The 23,211-nt window shown below is 35.4% G+C and overlaps 1 protein-coding gene across 40 annotated transcripts in view; it reads left to right on the top strand.

Moving 5' to 3' along the window:
- ADGRL2 (adhesion G protein-coupled receptor L2) overlaps positions 1-22,694 on the top strand; it is a 269,658-nt gene extending 246,964 nt beyond the window's left edge. For 7 of the 40 annotated variants that reach the window (XM_036447598.2, XM_045584407.1, XM_045584405.1 and 4 more), the window contains 7 exons: positions 7,501-7,592; positions 8,423-8,467; positions 9,429-9,597; positions 12,415-12,543; positions 13,104-13,200; positions 14,861-14,989; positions 18,385-22,694. In XM_036447598.2, coding sequence (XP_036303491.1) covers positions 7,501-7,592; positions 8,423-8,467; positions 9,429-9,597; positions 12,415-12,543; positions 13,104-13,200; positions 14,861-14,989; positions 18,385-19,148 — 1,425 coding nt within the window. In that variant the 3' untranslated portion in view covers positions 19,149-22,694. Of the gene's footprint in view, positions 1-7,500; positions 7,593-8,422; positions 8,468-9,428; positions 9,598-12,414; positions 12,544-13,103; positions 13,201-14,860; positions 14,990-15,219; positions 15,302-15,839; positions 16,343-17,587; positions 17,641-18,384 lie in introns of those variants that run through there. The other 33 variants (XM_036447603.2, XM_036447602.2, XM_045584411.1 and 30 more) reach the window with 18 other exon arrangements.
- Positions 22,695-23,211: the final 517 nt, after the last annotated feature.

Here is a 23,211-nt window from a genome sequence, read left to right as displayed (position 1 = left end):
TTTCCCACCTTAGCCTTTGACCAAATATATTGATATTTTGAACATTTTAAAGACCATTTTAGGGATATTTGGTCTTTATGTGTTTAATTCTTTTGTACTGCAGTTTTATTTATTTTCTATCTCTAAAGATAAATACTGACTTTAGAACAATAAGAATGGTTTCATTTGACAGAAGGAGTTAATGTTCACATATATCAGTTTTCAGTAAGAAAAGGTAAAGGACATTTTATTATATTGCCCATTTACAGTGTCATTATTATCCTCTACCAAATCATTTAAGTTGAGATGTGATGGGCTTTGGGGAACAGTGTTGCCAACTTAAAACAAAACAAAACAGCAGGTAGCAATCACAGTTAAAGATCCTGAGAGTGACTCTTCTCTTGCAATTGTTTTGCCCTCTAATCGTCCTAGCATGGAGACAGAGTGGAATGGAGTGTAAAACATTATCTTGCGAGGAACCTAAATTGAGATTTGATACCATTGTAGAATACAGGTTTGTTGAATATTATTAGATTTACCTGCATATATTCTTCTGGTAATACAGGACCTTTAAAAGGCATATTAGACACAAATCTTAGTAATATAAATTATATAGTATCTTCTACATTTAAGTACTCTTTTTTTTTTAATTTATCTTTATTGTTGAAAGTATTACAGATGTCCCCTTTGTTTCCCCATTGACCCCCACGCCCATACCCACCCTTCCCAGGCCTTCACCACACTATTGTCTGTGTCCCTGGGCTATGCAAAAATGCATATAAGTTCCTCTGATTAATCTCTCTGTGTCCACTGCCTGAGGAGTATTCTTATAACAAGTTTTTCATTTCCAATTTTTCTGAATTGAAACTGTTTAACTTAGTAATATTAAACAAGAGTACATCTTTCATAATGTTCTACGAAGAAAAATAACATGTTATGGAAGATAAAACTTCCTCCTTCTATGTTTCTATTGAGTGTCTGGCCTACAGGCCACTGGAGTTATTATGTCTATGAGAAAAGTGCTTGCAAGTAATGAGCAGTGGGAAACCATTAGTATGCCTGAAATGGTTTAATGAAAGCTTGGATCATGACACCTCAGGAGCTATTCTTATCATTTGGACAGCTCCATCTGCATCTTTAATAATTAATTCAGTTCAGTAAGAGTTCAGCTCACACACTCATTTAGAAGTCTTCTTCAGAGAACACCTCTCTGGCTGCCAGTCCCTGGGAGAAATGGGTTTCTGCTTGGCTAACAGCAAAGATCTGGAGATACAAGTGCAGTTTTAGAGCTGCATTTGCCAGGTAGCAAAAGCTCTAGGGAGGACAAAAAGGGTCAGAACATGTGTGGTTCAGTTAGGTTACTTCAGAGTGGTGTTTCTGTGCTTCTGTCTTATCATATCCATGTCAGCACTGCCAGCTGTGGAATGAATTTTAAGCTGCTAAGCTCAGGCGGATGTGATCCAATTGAGCAGGTTGATGACTGGAATGCAAACTGTGCGTTCCTGTAATCTGTGGAGCCTTTCTGTATTTTTAAATCTCATGTCATCAATATGGGTGATGATTATTTGTGCCTGTCATTAAGTGGTGATGACTTTTATCAGCAAATTATACTGGAAAATTATCAAAACAATAATTTATAAAAATGATATTTTGGGGTAGGTAAAAGACTACTATGCATTATTAGCAAGAGGAAGAATTCCCCCATTTGTTGATTTACTATTTTTTAGCTGTATGGGAAAATACTTTTCTTCTGAATTTGCTGTCAGTCTTTTGCGTAGAATTCTGTTGAGACGTATATATAGCTTTTTATATATGCACACACACACACACACACACACACACACAGAGTGGAGTTAAATCTGATTAATTCCTAGTTGTGTTGCCTCATCTCCAGAATTAGTCATTAGTATGGACAGTTAGGCTGGTGAGTTGTCATACACCATTAACACAGTCTGTATAACCTGTGCTTATTGGGGGCTTCTATGGGAAGAATTGAATAATGGCATGTGCCTACCAGGTTTAGACAGATCTTTGTAACTGTCTTTTCTCTTTTCACTATTGCATAACACTTTTCAAACTATTCCACAATAACTAGGTATAAACGCAGTAGTAGTTGTGTCGGAAAGAAAAACAACAACAACAAAAAACAAAGAACAAGAGTGAGGAGTGAAATGTGGCTGTGTTGCATTGAAGGGAGACGGGACAGGCTTCTCTCCCGGTCTTTTTTCCTGCCTCCCAGGGAGAAACGGGAGATTCCATGTGTGAAGGTTGTGTTTTATTTCTTAAATGAGTACCAAACACAGGAAAGTAAATTGGAAGAAATGAAAGTGAGAAAAAAGAAATCACTTACTCTAACCCAGTGGTCGGCAAACTGCGGCTCGCGACCACTGGGATAGGGGCTTAACCACAAAAAACAACAGCCTGTAATTATTGGAATCGAGAGTCTAGGTCAGTGGTCAGCGAAGTCATTAATCAACAGAGCTGCATGTGGCTCACGAGCCTCAGTTTGCTGACCACTGCTCTAACCTAAAGGAAAAAAGTTACTGGTAAAAAGCAGCAGCAACACAGAGGTATATGGCTAGAAAGAGCCACGTATGTCCTGGGGAAAAGGCAAAGAAGAAAGGAGGCAGAATTGCAGCCAGTTCTTTATTTGAAATTAACCCTTTCAGTCTTCAAGTGGCTATTTTGAATGATAGGTTTTATCAAAGACGTTTCTCTTTGCCCACTTGTTTTTATTTTCAGTTGTATTTTAAGAGAGTAAGAAAGAAGTAGAAATGAGATGGTGGGAAATCTGTTGAAATATTTTCCTCTACAGTCATGATCCTTATTAGACATATTATCTCTTGTAAAGATCATAGCAACAATATTTATTCTCTGAAAATAAAATTAGCATTTACATGTTTAAAGCATTGGAAAAATAGAACTCTAAATTCACACTATGTTGTTTACACTTCAGTATATGTTCTATTTAATTACAGAAAATATTTCACTGTCATATATGTTGGTGGTAACATATTAAAATGTTCAATACCTAAATGATATATATTTTTACTTGTCTAATAAAAGTAGTGAACAGGTATTCGTGACTTTTTTTTAAAATATATTTTATTGATTTTTTACAGAGAGGAAGGAAGAGGGATAGAGAGTTAGAAACATTGATGAGAGAGAATCATCGACCAGCTGCCTCTTGCACACCCCCTACTGGGGATGTGCCCGCAACCACAGCACATGCCCTTGACCAGAATCGAACCCAGGACCTTTCAGTCCCCAGGCTGATGCTCTATCCATTGAGCCAAACCGGTTTCGCCGGTATTCGTGACTTTTTTAAATGTGGAGTTGGGGAGAAGTATCTTAGCTTTTATTATGATTTACAGTATCCCTTGCAGGCCTTTTTTCATAATTACTTTGACTTGAAATGATGGCATTTCTTGTCCTATTAAAGATACCATTACCTTACCATTTGTCTATCTTCAAGTCATATTTTAAAGACTAACTTACAATAGTTATAAATTTATTGGGATCTAAATATTAGTGCATTGGCTATGATTATATTTTCAATTTCTTTACTTCTATTTTTTATGTATCTTTATTGTTGAAAATATTTCAGATGTCACTCTTCTTCCCCCATTTACCCTCTCCACCCCGCTCCCACCCCCTTCCTATGCCTTCACCACACCATTGTCTGTGACCAGGGGTTTTGCACATAAGCATGCAAGTTTTTTAGTTAATCTCCTTCCCTCCTCCTCTGAAATATGTCAGATTGATTGCATGCTTCAGTGTCTCTAGGTTCATTTTGTTTGTCAGTTTATTTTGCTCATTAGATTCCGTATGTAAGTGAGATCATGTGATACTTGTCTTTCTCTGACTGGCTTACTTCACTTAGCATAAATGGGAGACTTCACAGACACTTCTGAAAGCATCTGAATCAAATATCCTCCCCCTTGGTTTTATGATTATTTTCTGTTACTTCTAGTTGGTTTTAAAGAAACTCATTTTAAAAATGTCCTTTAGAAACATTTGGCATTAAGTGTGTTAGAAATAATAGCCCTCATTTTTGCACTCAGCTTTTATGGCTTTGTGTGATATTTAGTTACATGAGTTTAACACGAACAGGTATGAGAAAACACAACTGTTAAACCTACAGTTTGGCTAGTGGCGTAGAAGTGTGTGGGCATTTTAGCCATTTGCGGAGGCTGAGATGGTAGTGTTTTACAAAGGAAGTGGAGAATTAGTTATTTTGGCAAGTTCATCCGGTGGAAGTCATTTGACAAGCACACACCTCATGTTATTTAGGATTTCTTTGAGGCTGTTATTTTATACATTCATTCATTATTTCTCTTTAAGGCATTGGTCATCTGGGTGATTTATAAATTGGATTACTCTTCATAGAAGTGCAACACTTTTTAAAATATAAAACTAGGATATCTTTGTTTTGTTTGAAGGCTAATATTTTCTCTGAGAATAAATTGGCATACTGAATCTCAGCACTGACATTATAGTAGCTAAATAACCTTTGGCAAGATACTTACCATTGCAGATTTGTAAAATGGCTGTCCAGTTATATTTTAAGAGAACAAGAAAGGAGTAGAAGAAAGAAGGGGAAAAGAATATTGCCTGCTACTACCTCTGGAGATAAAATTATAGATTGTTGTTGGTTTTTCCCTCCTGTAATTTTCAGAACTTTATGTATTGTGAATGCATTATATTTGTAGGTAGAAAACATACACACACATATAATGTTAAACTCAGTAGGGGACAGAGAAAGGAAGGGAAAATGCATCCAGCAGTCTGTTTTTTAGGATGAAATAAGATATGTTTTCTGTGGCACCTTCTACTTGTTTAGTCCTCAGTCTTTACAAGATGGAAATGTCTTTGTATCATACTTCACTTTAATTCTGTTTTTATGTACTTAGATTTTCTGTTTTTGAAAAATGTATTAATGATTTTTACCTGATTTTCTCCATTGAAAAATACATTTGGATGGGTTCACCTCCAAGATTTCTCATTTTGTACTCATTTTCTTTTCATAGCATAAGACTTTTATATATCCATATTTTTTTCACATTCATGTTCTTTATTTTCTTATAGTTTATATATTGTCATGGGTAATAACATTTTTTTTTCTCCCTGGACTATACTACTATACTACTACTACTATTTTATCTTTAGAGAATAATTAATATGCTTAGAAAATAATAAGCACCAAATTGAGTATCTACCTATGCTTCAGGAAATTGTTCAAGAAAAAGGAAGGTTGAGTGACAGCCTAAGTCCAAAAGTTTGGAATAAAAGAAAAAAGTAGTTCCATTAGGACATTCAACAAGAAGGGTCAAGAGGTTTAAAGGATTTTGATTTTGACTCGACAAAGCAGCCTTTCTTATCTAAGAGTTGTAATCACTTTGTCTGTTTTTATGGGTTTTGGTTTGTTTGTTTTTAGGATATTTAGAGTTCTTGTTTTTAACCATTCCTTAAATTTACTAGTTAAGGTTTACTGTTGCATAAAATAAAATAAAAAAGAATAAGAACACTGTTGTTTTTGCCTTAAAAAAAATTAAAGATATACTGTGCCATAATTATTTTAAAACCAAATCAAATATTTACTGTGCTTCCTGAAAGACTGCTTTAATTTTTTCCAAGGCAGAAAGTGTCTACAATACAATAAGCACATCTGTGTAATAGTCAGTAAATATTTGTTGAATAAAATGTACAACAGTGCATATCCCTAAAAGTGTAAGCATATCCCTGAAAGTGTAAGTGTATTGTGACCAACTGAAATAATACTCAGAATGTAAAACTAGAGAAGTGTTTTTACAAATGTTTCTGCTTTTTCTCTATACAACTATTTTAAGAAATTAATTTTAAGTACTAGTTTAAACAGGAGCTTCTTTTGTTCTTAAGTAATTAACATAGAACACTATTGGCCAACACTTGCAAATTGTGCCTATTTAACCTCATTTTTTTTTTCCATTAAGAAGAAATTCTACATCTAAGAGAAATACAGCACAGTGAGCCAAATGACTGACAAAGAGCATAGAGCCTTTATTTACTGTGTGCCCAAACTCATCAGGAAGGACTTGTTATTGCCCTGTATCTTTTTTTCTAATATAGTGATGAATGGTTAAGATATAGTATCATTTTGTCACTGGTGCGGTGACTTAGTAAAAAGAATCATGTTACTCTAACAAAGTTATATCTATTACCTACCACCAAGAAATTGCTTTCATCCTACATTCAGTGAGCCTTTTCCTGAATATACCATTGGGGCTTGTACTGTCTTTAAGTCATATACAGCTCATACAAAAAAAATTAGTTTGTCTTTTTTAAAAGAATGATCCGAAGTAAATATCAAAAGATTCAGGACCAACCATGACTGGTTTGGCTTGGTGGATAGAGCATCAGCCTGAGGACTGGAGGGTCCCAGGTTCAATCCCTGTCAAGGGCACATGTCCCGGTTGTGCGCTCAATCCCCAGGCGTGCAGGAGGCAGTGGATCAGTAATTCTCATTATTGATGTTTCTATCTTTCTCTCCTTCTCCCTTCCTCTCTGAAATCAATAAAAAAATATTTTTAAAAAATAATAATAAATCCAGGACCAGCCTATTATAGTTCTATTTTTACAGCATAAAAACGAAACTGCCTTCTCTCTGTTGAGCATTCTGTCATGTGACTAGAAGCAAATGCAAACTACAAACCTTTACCTTTCCTCAATCAAAACCCAACTCCTTTCTTCTGAGTTCACTAGTGTTTACCTCTCAAACCTTCCTTTCATGTCAGGTTTCATCTTGCCCAGTTTGCACATCAATTTTTTGCCCTGGCTGAACGTTTTAGAGGGACTCAAAAGAGCCTTTTTCAGAAATTACCTATTTCCATACAATATAAAGACTGGTAAAAAAAAAAAAAAAAAAAAAAAAAAGAACCGATGGCTTTTAATAGATAAATAGCAAAATATACCTCTATATATGTTTATCTTACTTTATATAGCTGCTCATATATTTTATTTCATTTGACCCTCATAATTACCTTACAAGTAGATTGTACAAATGTTATTACCCACCTTTAATCAGCCAAAATCAAAAGCTAGATTTTCAACTAAGTCTTAGGTTCTCAAATCCATCAATTGCTTCATTATAAGCTACATGCTATAAATGCCTTTCCTAAGGAATTTACTTTAATGTTTCTATTGGATGGCTTTTAGGCCCTGGAGTACCTCTAGCTAAGGAAACTAATTTAGGTATCTAATTTATTTAATCATCACCACATGATACTGATTTAATGAGGTTGCAATTTCATGTCAAATGATCTATTAAAAAATCTATCAAACATAGCTCGAGTGTTTTATTATTTAGACTTAACTGGATCATTGCATATATAAACTAAAGTTGAATCATTGTCTACTATATACTCATGTCTTTGGTATTTAACTGCATTAACTCATTAAATAAATTTGCAAAAATGCGTTGTTTATTCTTTGGTTGTAGTGGCCTAATTCTTTTTTTTTTTTTTTTATTGTTTGTTATAACAGCTAAATATTATCTTCCTGGTGATCACATTGTGCAAAATGGTGAAGCACTCAAACACTTTGAAACCTGATTCTAGCAGGTTGGAGAACATTAAGTAAGTAGTTTGTATTTTTTAAGCTTAGTGCTTGACAAACTAAGTGCAAGATATTCTCCACAGGGAATCCATGAGTACCTTCTCTCAACTAAAAATTATTCAGAATGAATGAGGTTTTATTGTACAAGAGTGAGTCTCAGTGTGACCACGTCACAGACATTGGTCAAAAATTAGATAATAATTTCTGTCTTGATGTAGAGCCAAGAAATTGTTTCAGTAGCTTTGTGGAAATTCCATATCACGGTAGCAATTTCATTTGAATTTAAAATGCAGTTCAAAATGATGTTCCTACTTTCATGGCTGATAAGATTATATTCAGTTTGTTTTGTTAAATGACTTTTTTTTATTTAAGGATCCTGAGCAGTTTTCTACTTCTAATCTTGCTTTCCTAAGAGAATACATTATATTACTGTTGTTAACATGGAGATTATCTGTTGTTTTTATGATAATTGAATAAATGTTTGTTTTATTTCAGTGTTGAATAAAAACTGCAGTAGCCTATCTGTGGAAAAATGCTATCCAATTAACAATAATTTGATAGTTGACTTCTAAGTCAGCTTATGGGAGCATTTTCAGTTATTTTTTAAATATGAGCCTTAATTTAAAATTTGATGAGCTATTATCCAAGTTGGTTATAATGGGATTGCAAAAAAAAATATTTTTAATGTAAAAAATGGCAGATCTATAGTAAGGGTAGTTTTTTAAATATTAGAAGTTTTAGATAGGTTAGTGCCAGCTTCATTGCATGTTGCATGGTAAGAGAGAGAGCTAATCTTTAGCATCTCTCTCTTTTCTTCCTTTTCCTCTTTCTATCTTCTCATCTACACCAGTAATTACCGTGTTTGTGATGGCTACTATAATACGGACTTACCTGGGTAAGGTAGAACCCTACATTAACAAATTTATGGCATGATTTATATTTTTTACAAAGCTGTCAATATCATGAATTGCCCTTAATTCTTATAATTATTTTTGTATGTCTGATTTGCTGTAGTATTTTAAAACTATAATATGCCTTTATTTTTTAATTGCTTGCCTCTGCATTTTGACTAATTTATAAAATATATAAATGCTTTCATATTACTTTCTATTTTAATTCTGTCTAATAATTTTGTTTCTCTTTTCTGCTTATAATGCTTTCTAGCTATGAAGATAATAAGCCATTTATCAAGTAAGATCATTAGTTAGACATGGAATGCACCGACTTTAAATCCTTTTCATTCCGTCCTATTTCCTACAGTTCTTTTCTCCTTAAGCTATTCATGACGAAATTTCTCCAAAATTTTTTTTATTTTCAAGTTGTTCTCATGTTTTTTGTCCCATTTCAGCTAGGCTTCTTCATGCTTTAGTTATAAAATCCTTAGGGTTCACCTAAGATTAGTTTATCAGAATCTGAAGTTTAGGAGCTGATTATCTGCCATTTAACCTTTCTGTATGTGTCACATTTCTCAGTGTTGTGGGTACACCACAGGAATAAAAAGATAGGAGTCACCTCATCAAGGACTCCTAATTTCTTATACCAAAATGCACATAAAAACCAGTAAAGTCCTGGGGGGATGTTTTACACGTTGAATTTTAATATAGTTTTGATACCTTGTTTATTCTGGAGTAAAAAAAGAAAAAGGTCATACCTGCTGTTGCTGTTTTCACTGGAGGCTGCAGTACTAAATGCTACTATTCCTTCTTTAATCAATGAAAGGTTAAAGCCAAAATGCTGTTGAATTTGAATGTGAACATAGAGAAAGTCAACTGCTACTACTGATATGTTCATATTTCAGTGTGATGTGTGTTGTTCTCTCATGGAACCTGTGAATGAAACTCACTTTATTTTTTCAGGTCTTGGGTGCTTGGCGCTTTCGCTCTTCTGTGTCTTCTTGGCCTAACCTGGTCATTTGGGTTGCTTTTTATTAATGAGGAGACTATAGTGATGGCATATCTCTTCACCATCTTTAATGCTTTCCAGGGAGTGTTCATTTTCATCTTTCACTGTGCTCTTCAGAAGAAAGTAAGTGACTGCGCCACGGGGTTCTGCTTGCTTGTTCTTGTAGTGGAAATAACAGATACAATGGAGAAGATATTATGTTACAACTGGCATATTATTAATTGGGTTATATTTTTAATCGTAAACTAATTGTAATGCATGTCTGGAAATTCGGGCTTCACATATAAAAGAATTCAATAGCAATCATTTTTTATATCAATTTGGGGCTATTATAAACTAGGTATTTATGTTAAGATGTCTTCTTTGCTACTGGGGTCTATAAAAATGCTTTGTGCAAAGAGTATGCAAGATAAAGAAAATGTTAAGTAATATTGTTCTTTGCTCAATAAAGAGAATACAGTGGTCCAAAATGAAGTTGAGTATAAGGATACATGCCCTTAATTAATTAATTAATTAATTTTATTTTATTTTTAATTTTTTTTAAATATATTTTATTGATTTTTTACAGAGAGGAAGGGAGAGAGATAGAGAGCCAGAAACGTCGATGAGAGAGAATCATTGACCAGCTGCCTCTTGCACACCCCCTACCGGGGATGTGCCCGCAACCAATGTACATGCCCCTGACCGGAATCGAACCTGGAACCTTTCATTCCGCAGACCGACGCTCTACCACTGAGCCAAACCGGTTTCGCATGCCCTTAATTTAAAGGCTCTAGCCATACAAAAATTTAATATTGTTGCCTTTTTGAGTAATTTTAATGATCTAGATCTAAAATTTAATAATTTTGTATCTCACATTTTATTGTTGAGAGAGATCACATTTTATTGTTTAGTGCTGACTTTATATTAAGTGGAATAAGCAAAAATCATATCAAAATTAATGTTTGTTTAAGAATGAAATACTGCTGCAAACCCAAGGGAATAGTTTAGCACCATTTAAATCTAAAATTTCCGAGCCTTTCTGGTATCATCTTTTCCCTGCCTGCATATCCAGTGTAGTCTTTTTATTCTGTTATTACTGGTTGGTCACTTAAATTGAACAGAGAAATAGAATTGTGAAAGTGAAAACTATTATGTTTTCAATCCTGACAAGATGATAGTGTTGTTACTTCCATCAGTTTTGAATAAGCTGTAATTTTGAGATAATAACAGTGGAATGTGCAGTCCTGACAGGTAATGTACATTCACAGCAATATAGGCATTAGGCACCACCAACACCGGAGGTGTTATTTGGGTAAAGTACCACTTTCATTGCCATTGTCTTGGTTATGCATCATTTCAGAGTAGTTAATGGCCATTAACTGTGCAGACATTTTTTATAAGGTATGATGTGTTATTTAATAACATTTAAACTTAACTTTTTAAATATGATTCAGGCACAACTTTTGTAATTGCTTTGGTTATTATATAGTTCTTACTTTATAAATAAGCATTCTGTATACATGCATACGGGCACATCTGTAATCTGCCAAATTATTTTGAGATAAAACCGAAACTTAGCCATTATTTTCACATAGAGTTATGTGTGTTAATTGAACAAAGATTTTGCTCTGCTTTTTAACTGCAATTACATTCAAAAGCATCCTGCAGCTCTTTTGAATATACCCTACTTAGTCATGGACACATCCTCTTGGCGCTGCCAGGATGACTTGTGAAGACTATGATACAAAGTGATTTAGTTTAAATCCTGGTTTACTACTTCAGTGAGCATATTTAGGCAAAGAAAATGCTTTGAAAGTTCAATTCCATTGTTATTTGTCCTAATAGGTATAATTAAATAAAGCTAAGGGGAGGAAAATGCAAGTGCACTTAGATTTAAAAGGTCATCTAGTGGCTTTAATTACCTAGTTTTGCAAGGAATGAGTGTCAAAATCATGGTCTTTGAGGACAGATACAGAGCATAGAACTGTGAGGAGGGAAGGAGCCTTTGAGTGTGTTTTGTAACCTACTCGAAGAAAAAAGTTTCTTAGGCAACATCTCCCTGTCTGTCTTACAATTTTGAAGTCTGGCTCTTGGCCACAACAAGACATGTTTATGTGCCAGTATTGTTGCATAGAATTTAGGAGTCTCACTACTCCTCCCAAGTTCGTTCCACCTCACCAGGGGCCCTATCATTTAGCGAGTGTTTGGACTTCACTTTTTAAAGTTTACTTTAAACTTTCTTTTAGACCTAATAACTTTTCCATCTATTCTTATATTCAAGCTTGGGGGAGAGGGGGATTACACGGTAACTCATTAATGTGAATAGAAATTGCATAAGTAGTTCCCTTGTGAGCTAATGAAGTACATAGGCATCTTAGACTCTTTTTACTCAGTGTTTAAAACACATCAGGAAATGAAGGCTACATTCCATCATAATTAATGGCATGTTATCAAAGTACTTTATTTCTTTATTCTTATGCCAAAATAGCCTTGTCATTATAAAGAGGCTACCCACAAAAGCATACAATCCAGTAAAAGAGGTTTGTGTACATTGACTTACCTAAGTAGGACATGAAGCGTCTAATTCAATCATTTAAGCTTCAGACACGTCCTGTCCTCCTTGGCATGAAGTGTAAAACGGGCTCGTAAACATACAGAGGAAACAAGGCATTGAACATATTGCTGTTGTGTTAATAACATTAGCATAACAGGTTCTAAAGCATCACTACCTAATATATCACATTGAAGAGATTTTACTAGCCAGTTTAGTGGACAGAGATATTTTTCCCCGATTACAACCGTTTCAGTTACACTTGATTTTTGTAAGTTCAGTTTTATTTTCTGCACAGAAGTATGTTTGTGGAACTTCTTGGCTGTCTCCATTGCTTACTGAATTAGAGAAAGGGTGAAGCAAGGATGTTTATATTAACCCCCTGGTCTCCCGGTGGTTCACTGCAGGTGCGAAAAGAATATGGCAAGTGCTTCAGACACTCCTATTGCTGCAGCGGCCTCCCAACGGAGAGTCCCCACAGCTCAGTGAAGGCATCCACCAGCAGGACCAGCGCCCGGTATTCCTCTGGCACACAGGTAACAGGGACTCTGACAGCGTCCTCACTCGGCCTTCTTGATAGCCAGCCTACCGAGACAGGCTCTGTTCAAGAGCCCTCATTGTCTCCTCATTCGAATGGTGTCCAAACACTTGCTTTTGTAGTATTTTGGTCTCAATGTCTTCTTAAGTATTTCTGGAAGTGTTTCTTGAGGTGTGAACATCCTTTTTTTGAGACGTGTACTTCTTTAAAAAGTCTTATCAGAATCATTTCATAGCCTAAGCTTTGTACACAGCACAGTGCTCATTGTACTCAGTAAACATTTGTTGAATAATCAGTCATCTCTACGTTAAAAAAACAAAACAAAAAAAAAACAATAAAGGAAAACTTTTAAAGGATAGAAGATTAAATTCCCCTTAGTAGAAATGCAACAGAGTAGTATAGACTTCCTTAGTTTGAGACTAGAATCTACACGTTTTCTTTTTTTAAAAGCCCCGACAGACCATCCTACACAGATTGATAGGTTAAATCTTTGTGTGTCTTTAATAAGGTAAATTTGGGGAAACTAACATAACATGTCTTGCTATTTTATGTTGATAGAGTCGTATAAGAAGGATGTGGAATGACACTGTGAGAAAACAATCTGAATCTTCTTTTATCTCAGGTGACATCAATAGCACTTCAACACTTAATCAAGGTCAGTTACTAGGAAAATTTGAGTTTACAATATAAATTTTGTACCTTTTGCCAATTTACAATAATCCTAGAGAAAATGGGGAATTTTTTTCAAATGTGTTTATATCACAAGCTCCTAAATCTTTTGAGTTAGTTTTCATTCTTTATGTAAGTACATATAAATTCTTTTTATTCAATAATGTAATGCAAACAGTATAATTTTAAACTCCGCATTAAGAGTAAGGCTAGAAAAAGTTATTACTGAAAATATACTGATTCATATGTTTTTCTAGTAGTAGAAATGTATCCTTTTTACCCAGACATTTACCAGAGTTTTCTTAAAACATCAACACAATTAAAATAACCACTATTCACATTAAACAGTGCCAGTTTTGTAGTGAAGATTATTTGCTAAAGTTTTTATTTTACATTTATTTCAAAAAGTAAGAAGTGTCAAAAACATTTATAGTAAATCTTCATAAACAAATATCTAAAATACATGAGAATTTACAAATTAATCTTTTTCTTCTTGAATTACTATTTTTATGTGTCTACAGTTACATCTTTAAAATTATCACTATCAATATAATTCTTAAATAAGCTGGCAAATAAAATATTTTAGCAAGATAAGGACACAAATACATGTATACATAGTTCTGAATGCAAGTTTAGTAAATTTTAACTTGGTATGAAAAATCATGTCATCGTAATGTCGGTGGAAAGGTAATTTATCCAGGTAATTTTATTTTTGTTGTATTGATTGGTAATATTACATGTTATATTTTATCACAGTGACATTTTTCAATGTTGTCATTGTTTTGATAAGAGTTGGCTGAAAATGAAAAAAGGAGTATGTATGACATCAAAATTGAATTTTAAAATATTTTTAGTGCAATTACATTAGCTATGCACAACATGTTTGATAAGTATTAAAAGGTTGGTAATTTGTAAATTAGAATAAGAGAAAAATGTGTTTATTCCATGGCTCTGATATGTCACCTAATTTTGTTAAGATGACTATCAAAAAGGAAACCAGTTATTCAGTGATTCACTTTTTGAAACCTGGCAAATAAAATGCTTGTTATGTACAATTTATGAATGGGCCAATAATGAATTATACACAGCCTTTTCTTCTTCAGCATGTGTGCTCTTGCATTTACTAAGAGAAGCTTTGTGCAATGTGTCATACTTTTTATCTGTTTGAAGTTGTTTTTCCTCCTGCTTGTATAGAAGTTGTTATTAACACAGATGTTTTCATGAGGGATAATCCCACACCTGTAAATCCTGAAAGTGTGAGATTCCCTCTTCTGGGCCTCAGCGGTTAGGTTTTTAATATTAAGCAGTAACATCTTGAAACATAATGTTGATCTCTGTGCATTTAATTGCCATTTTTGTTTAACAGTGATTTTTTGTATAAATTAGTAAATGTCATCCTCAGCAGGTGTTTACTTGGGGGACTTAGAAAGCACCTGTGAATTACTGAAATTTAACTTCCCTCTACCCTTTCTCCTTCAAATTAGTAGTTCAAATACAGTCAGAAAATTTCAACAGATTTTTCGTTGCCAACTTGTTCACAACCCTTGATGAATACGAAAAGTACTGTACTGCAACTGTAACACTAAAATAAGAGAACTGATGTCTTTTCTTTCCTTCCCTTTCTTTTCTTTCCTTTTCTGCTTTAGGAATGACTGGCAATTACCTACTAACAAACCCTCTTCTTCGGCCCCACGGCACTAACAACCCCTATAACACATTGCTCGCTGAAACAGTTGTATGTAATGCCCCTTCAGCTCCTGTATTTAACTCACCAGGTGTGCTTATACTTACGAATAAATCTACCTTTCTTTGCTGCTAAACAGCTCTGGTCTTTGCCCTTTCTCTAGAATATTCATGTTGCCATATATTTATGATTACATCCATAGTCTCTCAATTGAAAGAGAATGGTGTATTGAGCATGCCAGGCTTCTAAAACTGCACTATATTATAGTAAAAATTCAGCCATGATAGTATTTACCAATAACTATCCATGTTTTTGACACAGGTGGCATAAATCTTAATATATTATTACAGGACTGACATCACATGGTCCGCGAGCCCATCTTCAAGATTTATATCACTTAGAGGTATCCGTTCTATGTAATATTCTGTTCAGTTGACTCTAAAGCTTGCCGACAGAATTTGCTTTTGGAATGGATTAGCTAAATAAAGATCATTTGGATGCCTAGCTATAGAAAACGCCATCTAGCATTATCAATGTAACCACACTATAGTATAGTGCAGCTTTATGGTAGTTTTTCTTTTTTTTCTTAAAATAGCTTTGAAAATGAAGTTAATAACAGTCAGTTTATACCTGTAGTTATGTTTGTTCGTTTTTAATTGGGGGAGGGGGTTAGATTGTCACTAACCCATCCTAAATTACTGTGTCTTCTGATAGCTTATTTTTTAAAAAGCATATATATTTAACAGAACTTTTCAAGATTTTGAAAAAGTTACTGCTGCTAATTACTGCTAGCATATAGTCTTTATTTGTGATTGCTATTTAGCACTAAGTTTAATGCAGAACTTTGTTTCTGTTTTTTTCCTTGAAATTCTATTTTAATGTAACTGCAGCTTTTCTTTTCATTCTCTTGTTTTTCTCACTTTCCTTACGCTTTCCTCTAGCAACCTACAGAGAGACAAGTATGGGAGTAAAACTTAACTTTGCCTATCAAATGTAAATTTTTTCAGCATGATTTTTAACCGGCACAATTAAAACATAACTAGCAGTCATGAAGTAGACTCAGCGGGCAAGTGGTTCACAATTTGCAACTAAAATGTTACCAAATTCAAACAGTACAGCTGTCTGTACTGCTCTTTCTCAACAATAGAGGTCTGTAGCAAACGCTGTCCATACTTAAGTGTACACAATGCTGAAATAATTTGCTCTTTAAAGCCCAAGGTACTGTCAACCCGAATGCTGAATAATTGACTTATCATTTCTGCATTCCCACAGTCATCTTGCAACAGGCTGTGGAAAGTCTTCAAGTGAATTACCTGAACTTGGGCAGAAAATTTGCCTCTTCCAAACCAGTCAAAGAATGTGCTTAAATCTGCAGTGTATCATAGAAAACACCTCCTGTTTTACCCAGTATATATGTTTATATTTATTACGCAATAATAAAAAGACAAGATCAAACCTCTACAGAGGAAACAAATGCTAGCAAGTGACCTGTCCTGTAACTTAAAGCACCAAGTATTATATTGTAGTTTCCAGTGATGGATCTTATAAAGATTGTGGTGCACACAGGAACTTAGAAAGCGAGAGAACTGTGCCAACCAAGCTAAAGGAAACCTTACAAATAACTATCAGAACTTCGTTTTGTTATATGTGGAGCTTGATGTTAATTGGCCTGTCAGTTTCTCAAAAGTAGAGGTTGGATCAGAGTTTTTTAAAATAACATGAGTGACCAACAAATATAATCACCCCATTTTCTCATTTTCTGCTAATGATAATTTATCAAACAATTATCATATATTTATTGGTCATGAAACTAAGTTTTCTAGGATAATCTGCAGCTTTAAGAGTGAAGTGAGCACTAAAAAAGGGAAAGTGCCTATTTTTTCCAAGAATTAAATTTTTTTTCTTAAACTCCTCCAAGCCTTGCATACAATGCAGCAGCCTCACAGTGGTCAGTTTCATTTCAATAACCATCATCTCATTCTTTTATTTTTTTTCCAGACCTATCTGTAGACAAGTGATTTATTTTTTCTCCAGGATTTTGAGAATGAATAACCCAATTTCCCATGGTGCAGATCATTTAATTTTCTCTATTTTTTTCCCATTTGCCTGAAAAGCACTGTGATGTCCTAGTTTACATGTTTATGTGTCTGTAGAAAATATAACTCTAATTTAAAGAGAGCATGTTACCGTATTTCTTTTCTTCCTAAACCTCTTTTCATATCTTCAGCAGACTTACCCAATCTCTCATTCCTTCAGAGAAAAACAATATATTAGCCAAGGCTAACACCCTTTTTCCCATTCCATAGTGAATATTTATTCTTGGTTTAATTTCTGTGACCCATACCTAAGAAATCTATAACATTTCTGCGTTTAACCTCCATGCCCACGGCGTCTGTGGGCCAGTCTTGTGCAGTAGACTGCGGGTTCATTGGGTGCTGTCACTGTGACTGATGCAGACTGCAGGGCTGCAGGCAAACACCTTGACCATTAGGAGCCTGGGGCCATGGCTATTAGAGTTCTCGTTTCCAAAGTACATATTGAAACAACAAGAACTATTAAACCAAAACATGAAAGGCTGTTATTGCTGGTAACCTAATTTGTTGAACCCTTGCTCTGACTAAGTTGCTGAGAAGCTTAGAAATTCTTCATCATGTTACAATAAATCATTTTACTTTCTTTTACATATCAGCTACTCTTAGGCCAGATAGCCTGAGCAGACAGACATGATGTGAGTTGTCCAAAGTGAGTCATTCCACCTGCTGTCTGTCATGTTGTTGGATGGTGCTTGTGGGCCCCTGGCCCGGTCCGTATGAGAGATGGCTGTCTTTGTTGAACATGAATTCTTTGTATCTGTCCATATTTTTCATTCTTTTTTTTTTTTTTTTAATCTCATCTCCAGAAAAAAAGGAAATGTTAGATGTTGTTTAAAAAAAGTTGCTTGCCACTTATGTGGGTTTATGTTGTACATTTGCCTTTGGTTTTTGTATGTGACTTTTCCTTTTTAATTTAGTGTTGTTTAGGACAAATTCTGTTAATTTTATTTTTATAAATCATAGTCTCGTACTTTAAAATGTAATTGTCAATAATGACTTGCTTTGCATTAACTATGCAAGGGCATGGAGTGAAAGTCTTTTTTTTTTTTTTTTTTTTTTTTTTTTGTCAGAGATTTGACCCAAAATCGATGATCTAACTACCGTCTCCCCGAAATTGGTCAAGTAATATTCAGAATGGCACCTTCCCTCCCTGAGAAACAGAATGACCTGTTCACACGTTTTCGTATTAGCTACCTAAGGGGGTGCAACGGTTTACAGTTGGGAATGCGGGAAAGCCTGGCACTTCCCAAGTGTCCGCTTTCAGATACAACTTTGTCCTGAACGACATTAAAACGTTTTGTGCCCAAGAGTTAGATTTTTTTTTTTGATTTTTTTTTTGCGGGGGGAGAGGAAGGATCCTCAGCCATAACGGAAACCCCGTTGTCTGTTTCAGGACATTCACTGAACAATGCCAGGGATACAAGTGCCATGGATACTCTACCGCTAAATGGTAATTTCAACAACAGCTACTCACTGCGCAAGGGGGACTACACCGACGGCGTGCAGGTCGTGGACTGCGGGCTGAGCCTGAATGACACCGCGTTCGAGAAGATGATCATTTCGGAGCTGGTGCACAACAACCTGCGGGGCGGAGGCGGCGGCGGCAAGACTCACAACCTGGAGCTCACGCTCCCGGTCAAGCCCGTGATCGGCGGGAGCAGCAGCGAGGACGATGCCATCGTGGCCGACGCGTCCTCCCTCATGCACGGCGACCCCCCGGGGCTGGAGCTGCACCACCGGGAGCTGGAGGCCCCGCTCATCCCGCAGCGGACTCACTCCCTTCTGTACCAGCCGCAGAAGAAAGTGAGGCCCGAGGGCACGGACAGCTACGTCTCCCAGCTGACCGCCGAGGCCGAGGACCACCTGCAGTCGCCCAACAGGGACTCCCTGTACACGAGCATGCCCAACCTCAGAGACTCTCCCTACCCGGAGAGCAGCCCGGACCTGGAGGAGGACCTGTCCCCCTCCCGGAGGAGCGAGAACGAGGACATCTACTACAAGAGCATGCCCAACCTGGGGGCTGGCCACCAGCTCCAGACGTGCTACCAGATCAGCAGGGGCAACAGCGACGGGTACATCATCCCCATCAACAAGGAGGGCTGCATCCCCGAAGGGGACGTGAGAGAAGGGCAGATGCAGCTGGTGACCAGCCTCTAATAGCTCCCGCCGGGGAGTCCCCGGGGCCGCCTGCGGGTGTTCCCAAAGCTGGGCCAGCGGCCCCCCGCGCAGACTCGGCCCCGCAGACAGCCCCGATGACCTGTGGTTCCTCCCGTGTAAAAAGAAAAGAGGACTGAACCTTGCCGTTCTGTGAATTTTTATAAAACATACAAAAAAGAAAAAGAAAAAAAACTTTGTATATACACAGAGTATACTAAAGTGAATTATTTGTTACAAAGAAAAAAAGAGATGCCAACCAGGTATTTTAAGATTCTGCTGCTGTTTAGAGAAATTGTGAAGCGAGCAAAACGCAACTTTCCCAGCCATTTTACCGCAGCGGTTTGCGAACTAAATTTGTAAATATGGCTGCACCATTTTTTTTGTAGGCCTGCATTGTATTATATACAAGACGTAGGCTTTAAAATCCTGTGGGACAAATTTACTGTACCTTACTGTTCCTGACAAGACTTGGAAAAGCAGGAGAGATATTCTGCAGCAGTTTGCAGTTCACTGCAAATCTTTTCCATTAAGGCAAAAGATTGAAACCATGTTTAACCACTAGCAATCAAGCCACAGGCCTTATTTCGTATGTTTCCTCAACTGTACAATGAACTATTCTCATGAAAAAAAAAAATGGCTAAAGAAATTATATTTTGTTCTATTGCTAGGGTAAAATAAATACCTTTGTGTCCAACTGAAATAGAATTGTCATTAAAATAATTTTAAAGAGTTTGAAGAAAATATTGTGAAAAGCTCTTGGTTGCACATGTTATAAAATGTTTTTTCTTACACTTTGTCATGGTTCTGCCCATTGTCACTTAGTTTCCACTGTATACAAGTGTTCTGCTTTGACATGTTAGTTTTATCTTTACATTTAAATTCCTTATTGCCAAAAGAACGTGTTCTATGGGGAGAAAAGTCTTTGAAGCCAGTTGCGCCATGCCTTGCACAACCGTGGTGAAATCTAGAAAAGATTGCGTGTTGCCCCTCCGTTGATTCTTGGACAGAGGGCAGAGAGGGCACTAGGCACTTCTCACAGACTTTCTAGTGAACAAAAGGTGCCTCTTCTTTTTTAAAATAAAATAAAACATAAATATTACTCTTCCATATTCCTTCCGCCTATATTTAGTAATTAATTTATTTTATGATAAAGTTCTAATGAAATGTAAATTGTTTCAGCCAAATTCTGCTTTTCTTTTCATCCCTTTGTGTAAACCTGTTAATAATGAGCCCATCACTAATATCCAGTGTAAAGTTTAACACGGTTTGACAGTAAATAAATGTGAATTTTTTTTCAAGTAGTTAACGTGCACTTTTATGTATGACACACAATTGGCTTTACCACATTGGCCCTCTCCCACCCCTCCCCTTCGGATATATTTAGATCCCTTCATAATATAACCCATGGATATGGAAAAGAATACTGTTAAGTTGCTGGATGGCTTTATATTCTAAGAAGTATATAATATATTTATATGCTGATTGTCCATTACCCATGCTCATAATTTGGCCAATAAGTTTACACAAAGAATTACACTGAAAGCCTTTCGTTTGTTAGATTGCACCAGAACTTAAAAAATAATAATGAAAAAAGGGGGGTTGAAAGTTCTACAGTCAAATTGAGCATCATAAAAATTTTTTTTTTTTTTATTTTTCAGCAGTATTGAGAAAAAATTCCTAAAACATACTTTTACAGTGTGAGGATTATAAGTATCCCTATAAGGGAGCTGCAAATGACAATATTTGTTATCATGGAAAGGTTCAAAAATCATAATTGAATCTCAATAAGTAGATGTTTCCTGTCCATATCATATGCATTTGTACCAAATTCTTCTGCAGCTCAGTGGTTCTCCCCAGTGCTCCCACCAAGTCAGAAATCACTTTATTTTATGTGGACACACTTAGTCATGCCTGTTGATTTTTAAAAAAGAGTAATGAGGAAAAAAATGTCCAACTATATATTTATATATCTAAATGTGGCTATAGTAAGGTAGACATTATATAATAAAGGATCAATATTTAATAGTAGGGTAACATTGAAGGAGTATATTCACATGTAGTTACCTAACAAGTTGGAGATTGACTATAAGACATTATATTCATAATCAAACAGATATCATTCTCTGAGAAGAATAATCCTATTTCTTTGGCTAAAACTCTAGTCATCTACAAAATTTTATTTGCTAGAAGGAAGTATTATATAATCAAACATTTTAATTTTCTATTTTATGCTTTTTTTCCTTTCAAAGCCTGAAACTATACAGTGTTGTGTGATACGTACGTCCCAGTATACAAACTGAGTAGGATTAGATGGGTTCAGTAATGAATTACCAATTTTTTAAAAAAAGTAGCATTGATTATTCAATTTGTGCTATTTCTCTTGAAGCAGTTCTTAAAACTGGTATGATGTGAATAAGTATATAATACATAAATGGTTAATGTTCTCTTTAGAAAAGGTAATTTATTATGAGTCTTTATGTTAGAGAGTAGAATCTGGAAGCTATCATTCGTCTTTGCCACCAAAAGAAAAATCATCTTTAAAACCGATTTCTTTTTAAAAAACATATAAATGTTGCCTTAAATTCCATCTAGGCTTCCTCCTAGTACAAGTTTGTTCTTTAAGTTTAAAATTATTAACCTACTGTCTGATGCATTACTCTGTTTATTAGTCCAATAGGTCCTTTAGGTCTGCCCAGACTTCACCTGGATATACTGTACACTTTCTACATCCTTGATTGTATCTCTTTGTGATAGTCACAACTGTGAACTTTTATAAAGTCACGTTATTGTACCTCCTCCCAGGGACAGATCCTCTACTGGTCTGTTATTAAGGAATGCTTGTTAACGTTGGCGTTAGCTGTAGCTTCATACAGGTTAATTCAGATTGACTTATTTTGAAATATAGGCCTGTGTTTATTCTATTTACAAAAGAAAACAACTGTATATATTCATCTTACAGGCTTTTAAAATCACTGATGTGGAAGAGAATCCATCCATATAAGTGTCAAGTTACTTAAATCCATATAAGTGTCAAGTCCAACTCATCCACGTTTATTTGAGGATTGTTCCCTATAATATTTAAACTAGTATTAACAACTGGTCTTAAAGGAAAGAAACCATTATTTGACAGAAAATTCTCATCACTATTCTCTCCCCCAAAAGAAAAGCATCATGCACAAATTCATTACCAAATTTCAAAGAAATACTCATGTGTACTTGTTATAACAGTGTTTTCAGGACCCTGGCTTTATGTATTTATTTAAATGAAAAGGAGAAAATGTACTTTTCCATCAATTCAACTTTGAACCTCAGGCTTCAAACTGACCTTTATGATGCTCTCACGGGATAGAACGTTTTGTAAAGAACTTGAACTCACTAAGAATTTTATTGTGGTTATAACCTAAGTAGAAAAACTTGAAAGAATGCATACAAGTTGAATTTTTGTAATGAAAACAGCTCTTCGTATTTTATTGATACTGAAATTTTCTTTAAAGACAGTTATTCCTGCAGTGTTTTACAAATAAAAAAAACTACCTGTGTTCCAGATATTATTTCTCTTTCCATGAAATTGTTGCATTAAGTCTCAAACATCAGTATGAAAAGGTACTAACATGTTGAATGTAGATGAGGATTGCTTCACGGGGAAATAAAATTAGGGTGTTTTTTTGGTGAAAATGTGTTATCACATGCTTCCTGCTTCAAGCTGATTTCGAGCAATCCTTACTTAAATAGGAGCTGACGAATGAGTGAATGGTTCTGGGTTTGGGGGTTAATTCATGGCTGCCTTAATTATCATTTGAATAGTATGGAATGGGAATTTTCTATTATGTCACTTTGAGTTTCATAGAAAATGATCATAGAAAACACATTAGTTAGCTAAATGCACCAAGCCAAAAATTTGAATGTTTGAGAATATCGTGTTTTTTTAACCAACATGCACTTTATGCATATCACTGACGCTTTGTTCCAAAATGTACGGGACTGATGGAAGCTCCTGGATATTATCCAAGTTCAACTCAACACACTATGGCCACCGTGCTTTCAAGGCCAGGGTAACATATCT

The sequence above is a fragment of the Pipistrellus kuhlii genome, unplaced genomic scaffold (genome assembly GCF_014108245.1).
Source record: "Pipistrellus kuhlii isolate mPipKuh1 unplaced genomic scaffold, mPipKuh1.p scaffold_m20_p_2, whole genome shotgun sequence".
NCBI lineage: Eukaryota > Metazoa > Chordata > Mammalia > Chiroptera > Vespertilionidae > Pipistrellus > Pipistrellus kuhlii.
The sequence above is the reverse complement of the archived record's forward strand: the minus strand, read 5'-3'. Positions and strand labels throughout refer to the sequence as shown.